General features: G+C 39.6%; 1 protein-coding gene across 1 annotated transcript in view; it reads right to left on the reverse strand.

Annotated features, from left to right (window-relative positions):
• The window catches only part of LOC101346770 (solute carrier family 22 member 24-like), a 42219-nt gene that overhangs the window by 12465 nt on the left and 18180 nt on the right, over positions 1-11574 (reverse strand). The window contains 1 exon segment of the mRNA XM_012557656.1: positions 3523-3588. Coding sequence (XP_012413110.1) covers positions 3523-3588 — 66 coding nt within the window.

Genomic DNA, 11574 nt, shown 5'->3' on the forward strand with positions numbered 1-11574 from the left:
ACGGATTTACATCTAGGTTCTCAATTCTGTTCCATTGGTCAATGTGTCTATCATTGTACCAGTACCAGGCTGTTTTGACTACTCTAGCTGTATAGTAGGTTCTGAGGTCAGGTAGCATGAGTCCTCCTACTTTATTCTTCTTCTTCAATAGTGCTTTTCTTATCCAGGGCCTCTTCCTTTTCCATACAAAGTTAAGGATTTTTTTTTCATCTCTTCAAAGAATGTTGTTGGTATTTGGATCAGGATTTCATTGTATTTGTAGATTGCATTGGGTAGAATTAACATTTTCACAATGTTGAGTCTATCTATCCATGAGCATGGTATGTTTTTCCATTTTTGTAGAATTCTTTTGGTTTCTTGCAGTAGTGTTTTGTAGCTTTCTTTGCACAGGTCTTTTACATCCCTGGTTAGATTTATTCCTAAGTATTTTATTTTTTTTAGGGGCTATTATAAATGGTATTGTTTTCCTGATTTCCTTTTTGTCGTTCCCTAATTGGTGTATAGGAATCCAATGGATTTTTGTATGTTTATCTTGGATCCTGCTACTCTGCTGAATCTTTCTATTAGTTCCAGTAGTTTTCTCATGGACTCTTTTGGGCTGTCTATATATAGTATCATGTCATCTGCTGTTTGAATACCCTTTATTTCTTTTTCTTGAATTATTGCTGTAGCTAGGATTTCCAGCACAATGTTTAAAAGGAATGGTGATAAAGTGCATCCTTGTCTTGTTTCTCTTCTCAAGGGGAATATTTTCAGCTTCTCTCCATGATGTTGGCTGTTGGTTTTTCATAGATTCCCTTTATTATGTTGAGGAATTTCCCTTCTATACCTATTTTATTGAGAGTTTTTATCAGGAATAGGTGTTGGACTTTGTCAAATGATTATCATGTGATTCTTTTTTTTTATGTAGTGGATTAAATTGATTTTCTAATATCGAACCATGCTTGCATAACTAGTATGAATCCTACTTGGTTGTGGTGTATTATTTTCTTGATATGATGCTGAATTCTATTAGCTAGAATTCTGTTGAGAATTTTTGCGTCTATATTCATGTGAGATATTGGTCTGTAATTTTATTTTTTTGTAGTGTCTTTGCCTGGTTTTGGTATTAGGGTTATGCTGCCTTCATAGAATGAATTCGGAAGTGTTGCTTCCTTTTCTATGTTCTGAAATAGTTTAAATAGTACTAGTGTAAGCTCTTCTCTGAATGTTTGGTAGAATTCTCCAGTGAAGCCATCTGGGCCAGGGCTTTTTGTGTTGGAAGGTTTTTTTTATTACCTTTTCAATCTTTTCTCTTGTCATGGGTTTGTTCATATTTTCAATATCAATTTGTGATAATTTGGTTAGGTAGTGTGTTTCTAGAGATTTGTCCATTTCCTCTAAATTTTCACATTTGTTGGACTATAGTTTTTCATAATACTCTGTTATGATCCTTTTTATTTCAGTTAGGTCTGTTGTAATGTCCCCCATTTCATTTCTTATTTGCATTATTTGCCTCCTCTCCTGCTTTTCCTTTGTCAGCCTGGCTAGTGGTTTGTTGATTTTGTTGACCCCTTCAAAGAACCAACTTTTGATTTTTTTGATTCTTTTTATTGTTTTCTATTTTCTATTTCATTTATTTCTGCTCTGATCTTTATTCCTTTCTTCTGGTGGCTGTAGGCTTCTTTTGCTGTTCTCTTTCTATTTGCTTAAGTTGTGTAGCTAATGTTTTGATTTTGTCCCTTTCTTCTTTTGCGATGTGTGCATCTATTGCTATAAATTGTCCTCTGAGGACTGCCTTTGCTGTGTCCCAAAGGTTTTGACATGATATGTTTTCATCCTCATTTGATTCTAGGAACTTTTTTATTCCATCTTTGATTTCTTCTACTACCCAGTGGTTTTTAAGCAGGGTATTATTCAGTTTCCATGTAATTGATTTTTTTTCCTTGCTCTTCCAGTTGTTAATTTCTACTTTGATGGTTTTGTGATCAGAGAAGATACTTTGTATTATCTCAATGTTTTGGATTTTGTTGTAGGTTGCTTTGTGTATTCTGGGAAATGTTCCATGTGCATTGGAAAAGAATGTGTACTTTGCAGCTCTTGGGTGGAGTGTGCTATGTATGTCTATGAGTCCATGTTATTTGTGGCCTTTAGCTCTTCTGTATCTTTGTTGAATTTCTTTCTAGATGTTCTGTCCTTTACAGAGACTGGTGTGTTGAAGTCTTCTACTATTATAGTGGAACTGTCAATTTCTCTTTTCAGTGTTGTTAGAGTTTGTTTTATGTGTTTTGGAGCCCTGTCATTGGGTGCGTAGAAATTTATTATGGTTATGTTTCTATGATGGATCATCCTTTTAATCATGATATAGTGCCCTTCTTTGTCTTTTATGCCAGATTTTGTTTTAAATTCTATTTTATCTGAGATTGGTATTGCCACTCCTGCTCTTTTTTGGTGGCTGTTTGCTTGATATATTTTTTCCATCCTTTAATTTTTAATAAATACACATCTTAGTTTCTAAGATATGTCTCTTGTAGACAGCATAATGATGGATCCTGTTTTTTAATCCTTTCTCACTCTCTGTCTCTTTATGGGTGCAGAGACACCATTTACGTTCAATCTAATTATTAATAGGTGTGAGTTCATTGCTGTCATTTTGTGGTGATGACGATTTCTTTGTTCCTCTTACTCTCCTGTGCTGAATTCCTTTCGTTTGTGGATTTTTTTCATTTCTTTTGTTTTTGTAGATTTTGTTTTTACTCAGACTTTATGCTTTTCTTCTTTATTCTGACGAGTAGTTTTGTTAACTTTCTTTGTGGTTACCTTGAAATTTACCCTTATCTTCCTAGGTTTGAACAAGTCTATTATTATTTGGTATTGCCTTGCCTTTCTCTCCATTAGAAAGTTTTATACTTACACCATTTGTTCCCTCTTTTATTGCGCTGACATTTTTGTAATTTGCAGATTAACCTCTCTGGTTCCTTGTTTTAATCTTTTCGTTTTGAATAGTGCTTGAGAGTTCATTTCCTAGGCTGGTATATGGTTGGTGCCATCTTGTGTCCTAGATTCTGGCTGTCATCTGATGTTGTTTGTTCTCAAACTGAAGGACTCCATTTAATAATTCTTGTAAGTTTGGTTTGGTTTTTAAATATTCCCTTAATTTCTGTTTATCAGGAAATGTCCTAATGTCACCATCATATTTGAATGATAGTTTTGCAGGATATATTATTCTTGGCTGGTAATCTTTTTCTTTCAAGGTTTTATATATGTCATCCTATTGCCTTCTTACCTGCATGGTTTCTGCTGCATAATCAGAGCTTAGTATTATTGTTTCCCCTCTGTATGTGACTTTCCATTTTTCTCGAGCTGCTCTCAGGATTCTTCTTTGTCTTTGGTTTTAGCAAGTGTGATTATGATATGCCTTGGTGATTTTCTTTTGGGGTCTATCCCATATGCAGTTCATTGAGCTTCTTGGATGGTCAGCTTTTCATCTTTCAAGATATTAGAGAAGTTTTCTGTCAGTAATTCTTCGATGATCCTCTCTGTGTTTTCTATTTTCTCCTCCTGTTTTGGAACTCTGATCACTCGCACATTTTTGCTTTTGATTGTATCCCACATAAGTCTCAGGGTTTCTTCATTTTTCTTCATTCTTTTTTCTGATTTTTCCTCAAAGTTGTATCCAAGTGTTTGTCTTCAATTTCACGGATCCTGTTTTCCATTGTTTCAAACCTGCTCCTCAGCCCTTCTATGACACTGTCCATTTGTGAAGTCTTGTTGTTTATCTTTTGGATTTCTAATTGTTGTTTTTGTATGGTTTCTAGTTGTGAATTTATTTTGGCATTTTGTTCCTGTGTTATTTTCCTGAATTCTTCCATTTTTTTGTCTGTCTTTTCCATGATTTTGTCTGCCTTTTCCATGAATTTGTTTATTTGTTTCCTCATTTTTGTCTGCTTTTTGCTTCAACTCTTGGATAGCTCTGACTATTAGAGATTTGAATCCCCTGTCAGGTAGTTCTAGTGCCTTTTCCTCTACTGGAAAGTCATCTGGTGTTTTATTTTGGATGCCTACTGGAGCCATCCTGTCCTGTTTTTTTAATATGTTTTGATATTGTCTGCTGTCTTCAGGAAATTCAGTAGTTATTTTCTTCATTTACTGATTGTAGATTTGTTTGTTTTGTCCTGCTTTTTTGTTTTATTTGGTTATGTCTGAGCAGGCAGACTGTGCATTCTTTGTTGTTTGCTCATCTGTGGACATGATATTTTTCACTTCCTTATCCAGTGGAAAGGGCCAGTTGCTCAACTATGGTGCAGCAGGGCAGGTCCAGCTGAAGGGCAGGGGCTGGGATGGGTTTGTGGCATGTACTGGGGCTGACAAGGTGAGTCGGGGGTTAGTGCAGGGCAGGTTCCAGTAGACCGTGCCTGTGCTGCTCAGGAGTGCAATGTTCAGCACATGGTGCAGATAGGCAGGAGACAGGGGTAAGGGAAGGTTGTGATGTGTGGAGCTAGGTTGGGTATGGAAAAGTAGAGAGAGAAACAGGAGCCAAAAAAAAAAATGCTGAGGTAGCCTGCCATTGGATTGGAGAGACAAGAAACCGAGAAATGCAGGGGAAAGAAAGAAAGAAAAAAATATAGAAATTTAAAAGAAAATGCCCCCAGGGATCCCACCAGCGCAGCTGCGCAGACTGGGAAAGCAGCTCCGTGGCAGCGCAGTACAGCCGGGCTAGAAGGGGTTGAGATAATAGACAGCACCAGGTATTCAGGAGACAGGAAAAGAAGGTGTCTTAGTCATCTAGTGCTGCTCTAACAGGAATACCACAAGCAGATGGCTTGAACAAAGAAAAATTTATTCTCTCACAGTCCAGTAGGCTACAGGTCCAAATTCAGGGCATCAGCTCCAGGAGACTTTCTCTCTCTGCTGACTCTGGAGGAAGGTCCTTGTGATGCATCAGTCTTCCTTTGGTCTGGGAGCTTCTCTGCACAGGAACCTCAGGTCCAAAGGATGTGCTCTGCTCCCAGCACTGCTTTCTTGGTGTTATGAGTTCCCCCTGTGTCTCTGCTCACTTCTCTCTTTTATATCTCAAAAGAGATTGGATTAAGATACTAATCTTGTAAACCTCATCAGTATAACCTCATCATAGTGATAGAGTTTACAACACATAAGGAAATCACATATAACCTCATCATAGTGTTAAGAGTTTACAACACATGAGGAAATCACATCAGATTTACAAAATGGTACACAATCATATAATACTGGGAATCATAACCCAGTCAAGTTGACAGATATTTCTGGGGGACACAATTCAATCCATGACAGAAAGTAAGTAGAAAGAGATGAGAAACTGAGAAATGAAGAGAAATAAAAAGGAAAAAAAAAAACAAGAAAACAAACAAACAAAAAAGGAAAACAAAAGCCCCCGGGGATCCCACCAGTGTGGCAGCATGGACCAGGGAAGGAGTTCCCAAGCTAAGCAGTGCTTCACAGCCTGTCAACAAGAAGCAAAGATGGCACACAGAGTCCAGTGTTCAAGAGAAAGGAAGGGGAGGTGAGAGGCAGGGAAGAAACCAAAAGACGCCAAAAAAAGCAACACCAGCAACAAAGAAATGGCATTAAGGAAGCTGGCCGGTATGGGCGGGGCAAGTCTGAGAGACACAGAACCAGCGCCTCCCCTGCCATGGTTCTGGCCCATGGGAAGTGGCAGATCCACCCCTCGGGAAGCGGCAAAGGTCAAGCAGGGGGTAGAAGGGTAGTGGTGGGAAAACATGTATCGCTGGTTACCGTGTGCTCTGTCTCCTGATGGGAGCTCCGTGAATCTACTTTCCTGTACTCCCTGTCTGCCAATCTCTGGCAGGAGTCCAAGATGGTGGATCTGTGCTGCGTTAGCTGATAGGGGACATCTGCTGTAACTCTCCTCTTTCTCTGTTCTCTGTCAGTTTCTTATTCCATTTGATGCTTGGTTGAGTTCTTTATTTCTTCATTTGACACTTAGGGTTCCAGGATTGATGTTTGTCTCTGTTTTACTTAGTTTTTCTAGTCTTTGCTGTGGAGGGATGGCAAAGTACTTCTGTCGATAGTGCCATGTTGACTCTGCCTCTTGCAATTTGATTTAGTTGCCAAAATTTTCAAATGGCAATTTTCACCATACAACCCAATTTTCAAATTATCTTTAAAAAATAAATTAAATTGTGGCACCTCGTGTTGCTCATTCTTGATAGGGTCCATTGACCAACCTGAGCTTCAATTGCTCCTCATGTGCAATGCTCTCTTTCTTCCACCTGACACTGATGTAATTTTCAATTGCTATTCACCTCAATATCCATTATACTTTCCAGTTTCTACATTGTATCACTTATTTTGTTATTGCCTGGCTCTACGAAGCATTTAAACTTTCATTCTCTGAGTTAGGCCACCCTAGCAGGTAAAAATGTTAGGTGTAGGTCTTGACCCAAAGATAGGTCTTGAGAAATTAGTTGGTGAAATATAATTTTATATACACTTAACATATAACATGGCAGCTTAGTACTGCCATATAGCTCCACCTAAATTTCAAGGTTTCCTTGTTTTTAGAAAGCTCATGCCAATGGTGTCCCCCATAAATCGGTGCCCTCCGTGCTGTTGTCTCTTCAATGGCTTCATATCTGGGGAAAATTTTAATTCTTCCCATCATCTTCAGTGGGATATAAACTCTTACGAGGAGTTTTTTTCTGTTTTTTGTTTTTTTTCTTCTTCATTGAAATGTTCTTCTAAATGATCTCTGGTTTTTTCTGGGTATATATAGCCTTCTATCACATGTGCCATTGAACACATTTCTAGAAGTGTTTTACTTCCTCCTCTTTGACTGGCTAACTTCTAGTCTTCTCCTTTCAAGAGGAAACAAGAGTGGATGTTTCTTCTTGTGCTTCTGCAGTGCAATAATTTTTTTTGGCCTTTGCCCTTGGTTTCTGGAAAAATAATTTAGGGGATTTCCTATGTAACTGACCACCCCTGTGGATTTGTTAGAGACCAGTCTAGCTAGGGAGACTTTCAGGTAGCTGACAAGGAGCACATGGAATTGGCTTATAAAAAGGCCTTAGAGAGAATTTTTCTCCTAGACCTGCCCTGATCAAGTGCTGCTCTGATTGAGAGCTGTGCTGGCCAGGAGCTTTTTGCTCTGAGAGTCGTTCTGACCAAGAGCTATTCTGGCTGACAGCTTTCTGCTCTTAGAGTTTTCTGACTGAGAGATGTCCTGGCCAGGAACTTTTTGCTCCAAGAGCTGTTCTGACCAAGAGCATTTCTGCGCCAAGAGCTGTCCTGCTCTGTGAGCTTCCCTGGTTGACTAAGGGAGGAATGTGATTTCCACTTCGGGAACCCCTCCAGGTGTTGTCCGAGTACCTCTTCCTGACACTCACCCTGGGTTGTAATCTGTTACTCTTGAATTGTATCTGTTTACACAAATAAACTACATAACCATAAGAATAATCCAAGAGCTCTGTGAGACATTATGGCAAATTATCAAACCCAGCAGAGAGAGTGCTGTGAAGGATAGGCCGGTGTCACTGATAATAGAGAAGTTGGAAAGTGAAAATATACTTGACCTCTGCCTTTTAGGAACTAGCTTTATGCTGATTCTTATTCACAAAATTATCTGTTTAGCTTCATTATCATTCTTTCCATTCAATTTTCATTGCATATATTTGCATTTAAAATTGTCTATTATTTTTCTCTTTCATAGTGATGTGGGGTATAAAATCCAAAGAGGCATCTGACCTAAAGTAAAATGGCTGAGCTAATGCTAAGGCTCAGTATAAACTTTCACACAGATTCAAACCTTGTTGCTTTAGAATCAACCCTATCATTAAGGAAATGCTTTTCTTTGTGATCAGGCTAAGAATGTGTATACAATGTCTGTAACCAAAACTCTTTGTACAGATCTCCCCAGGAGATCTTATGCTCTGGGTAAGGTAATTTTTAACCTCTTCCTGAAAGTGTCCAACATGCCACTGTTTTGTGACCAGTTATGAGAACCTCTTCTCGACCACATAATTATCTCTTTTAGCCAATCAACGTATGCCAGTTGTATTAATATAACCAATAATGTTAAAAATCACACTTCCTTTTCCCTCCTTTAACTGACCTCAGTCACTGTAAACCAATCAGAGTATTGAAGCCCCGCCAGCACCGTTCTTTGTTTCAGCCCTATTAAAACGTCTTTGTAATTACTGTTTCTTGGACTTCACAGCTCCATTTTGATGGGCCGTGGGGATCCCCAGTTTGAACTCCCTTGAACCTTTAATAAACCTCTTTATTTTAATTCAGTTTAGACTGCAAGTTTTTCACATGTCAACAATTGTAATGTGAAAACTCCTTGAAGCCTGGGACCCTAACTTATTCTGTTATTCATGATCTAGCCCTCTGCCTGGCACACTACTGTTATTGAAAAAGTATCTATATATGTGCATGACACGATGAATGATTTACTTAATGATCCAAAGCAAAGTCTGCCTTTTATGTCTGGAGTGAAAAATAAAAAAAAGAAAGACTTCTCTGAGGCAGTCATGCTCTTAGAACTTGTAATATGTAGAATATAAACTCCACAAAGCAGGGATTTGGGCTGTTGTGTTCACTGCCATGTTTCCAGGGCTAGAACAGCACCTGGCACATGGCTCAGTAAATATATCTTGAAAAGGAGTGCATGACTGAATGAAGAAATAAGTGACTCTCCTTATGCTGTCTTCTGCATGGTCACTAACCCTTCCTTCTACTGGCCTTAACACCCTGAAAAAGACCCACAGATTCTTAATTGAAAAGACACAGATAAGTTTTGGTCACTTTACCTTGCACAATTAGACAGAGACCAGTGCACAATCTCTCCATTTGTGAATAGTGGTTAAGATTTCGGCTACTAACCAAAAGTTCGGCAGTTCGAATCCACCAGGCGCTCCTTGGAAACCCTATGGGGCAGTTCTACTCTGTCCTATAGGGTCACTATGAGTCAGAATCGACTAGACGGCAACCTTTCTTCCCCCCAGTGCTTTTTGCTTCGATTGAATCAAAATATCTGTGTTCAATACTTGTTTGCATATTCTCCTTCAATGCTAACCCAAACAATATTGATGCCCATCAAGAATTAGGGCAGTGAGACTTCAGGCAAAATGGCGCTCTAGGCAGGAGCACCATGCCATTCCTCCACAGCAAACATCTGAAAAACTAAGCCGAACAGAGAAAACAACAATCCTGAAACCCTAAAACATCAAATGAAGAGGTAAAGACCTCAACCAAGCACCAAATGGAGTGAGAAAACTGACAGAGAACGGAGAGCAAGAAGAGATTCATGCAGAGGTCCCCTATCAGCTAACGCAGCTCAGATCCACCATCTTGGACTCCGATCAGAGACCAGCAAACAGGGGGTACCAGAAAGCAGGTCCACGGAGCTTCCAGCAGGAGACAAAACAACCAGTAATTTCTGATATACGCTTTCCCACCCCCCACCCTTCTTCACCCCCACTCGGCCTCCTCTGCTTCCCGCGGCCACAGTCTCTTGTCCAGGAAGCACTGGTTGCTTGGATTCCACCCACCTGAACGGGCCGGCTCTCTGAGTGCCATTTGTTGGTTGCTGGTGTTGCTTTTTTCTGCTTCTTTTGATTTCTTCCTTACCTCTCACCACCTCCCCCTCCTTTTGCTCAAATACCTGGCTCCGCAAGCCATCTGCCCTTCTTCCTGAGGGGCTGCGGAGCTCCGTTCGAGTGTGGAGCTGCTTCCTGGTCTGGGCTGCCATGCTGGTGGGATCCCGGGGCTTTTGTTTGTTTGTTTGTTTTCATTTTCTTCAGTTGGGAGCCTGTTCTGGCCAGGCAGTGCTGCATGGCTTGGAACCTACCCCTTCAAGCTTGCACAGACGTGCAGAGGGACCCCTGAATACATTTCTTTTTTCGTTGGTTTTTTTTCCTTTTTTCCTGTTTTTTGGCGGCTTTTCTTGTTTTTTTTTTTAATTTGTTTTGTTTTCTTTTCCCTCTTTCTCCCTTTTTGTCTTTCTTCTTTACTCAGTTTCTTGTCTCTATATCTTCCATCTCTTTCTATTCCCTGAATATCTAGGGTTGTATACCTCTATGCCTTCTAGCCAGGCTGTACTGCAACACCTGAGAACAACTTCCCCAGACCTCATAACTGCACTGGTGGGATCACTAGAACTTTGCTGTTTTTTTCCCTTTCCAATTTTTATTTATTCATTCTTTTCTTTTTTTCCATCATCTTCCCCTTTTTGTTTTTCTCAGTTTCATAGTCTCTCATCTCTCCAGTCCAGTGGCAAGCTCCCCTAGCATTCTTTTTTGTTTGTTTGTATGTTTTTGGCTCCTATCCATCTCTCCTCTCTTCCATATCCCTCTTAGCTCCACACATAACAATCTCCCCACTGCATCCTGCCTACCTGCACTGTGTGCTTGACATCACACCACCAAACAGCACAGGCACGGCCTACTGTAACCTGCCCTGCACTGATTACTGATCCGCCCTGGTGGTTGTAGTAAGTGCCACAAACAACCCATCCCAGTAACTCCTCTTCAGCTAGACCTGCCCTGCCATACCATATCTGAGTGACTGACCCTGCCAATTGGAGAAGGAGGTGAAAAGTATTGTGCGCACAGATGAGCAAACAACAAAGAACACACAGCCCGCCTGCTTGGACATAGCCAAATTTTTTTAAAAAAGGAAGAAACAAACAAATCTACAATCAATAAATGAGAAAAATAACTACTGAATGCCCCGAAGACAGCAGACAATATCAAAACATTTACAAAAACAGAACAGGATGGCTCCAGTAGGCATACAAAATAAAACACCAGACAACTTTCTAGCAGAAGAAAAGGCACTAGAACTACCTGCTAGGGAATTCAAATCTCTAATACTCAGAATTCTCCAAGAGCTGAAGCAAAAAGCTGACAAACATGAGGAAAAAATAGACAAATTCATGGAAAATACGACAAAAAATTGGAAGAATTCAGGAAAATAATGCGGAAACAAAATGCCAAAATAAATTCACAAATAGAAATTATACAAAAACAACAATTAGAAATCCAAAAGATAAACAACAAAATTTTAGAAATGGATGGTGTCATAGAAGAGCTGAGAAGCAGATTTGAAACCGTGGAAGACAGGATCAGTGGAATTGAAGACAAACACTTGGATACAACTCTGTTTGAGGAAAACTCAGAAAAAGAACAAAGAAAAATGAAGACACCCTGAGAGTTATGTGCGACACAATCAAAAGCAAAAATTTTCGAGTGATTGGAGTTCCAGAACAGGGGGAGAAAAGAGAAAACACAGAGAGGATCATTGAGGAACTGCTGACAGAAATCTTCCCCAATATCATGAAAGATGAAAAGCTGGCCGTCCAAGAAGCTCAACAAACCCCATATAGGATAGACCCAAAAAGAAAATCACCAAGGCATTGCATAATCACACTCGCCAAAACCAAAGACAAACAAAGAATCCTGAGAGCAGCTCGTGAAAAACAGAAGTCACATACAGAGGAGAAACAATAAGACTAATCTCAGATTATTCCACAGAAACCATGCAAGCAAGAAGGCAATGGGATGACATATATAAAATCTTGAAAGAAAAAAATTG

Source organism: Trichechus manatus, unplaced genomic scaffold (genome assembly GCF_000243295.1).
Source record: "Trichechus manatus latirostris isolate Lorelei unplaced genomic scaffold, TriManLat1.0 scaffold00113, whole genome shotgun sequence".
NCBI classification, from domain to species: domain Eukaryota; kingdom Metazoa; phylum Chordata; class Mammalia; order Sirenia; family Trichechidae; genus Trichechus; species Trichechus manatus.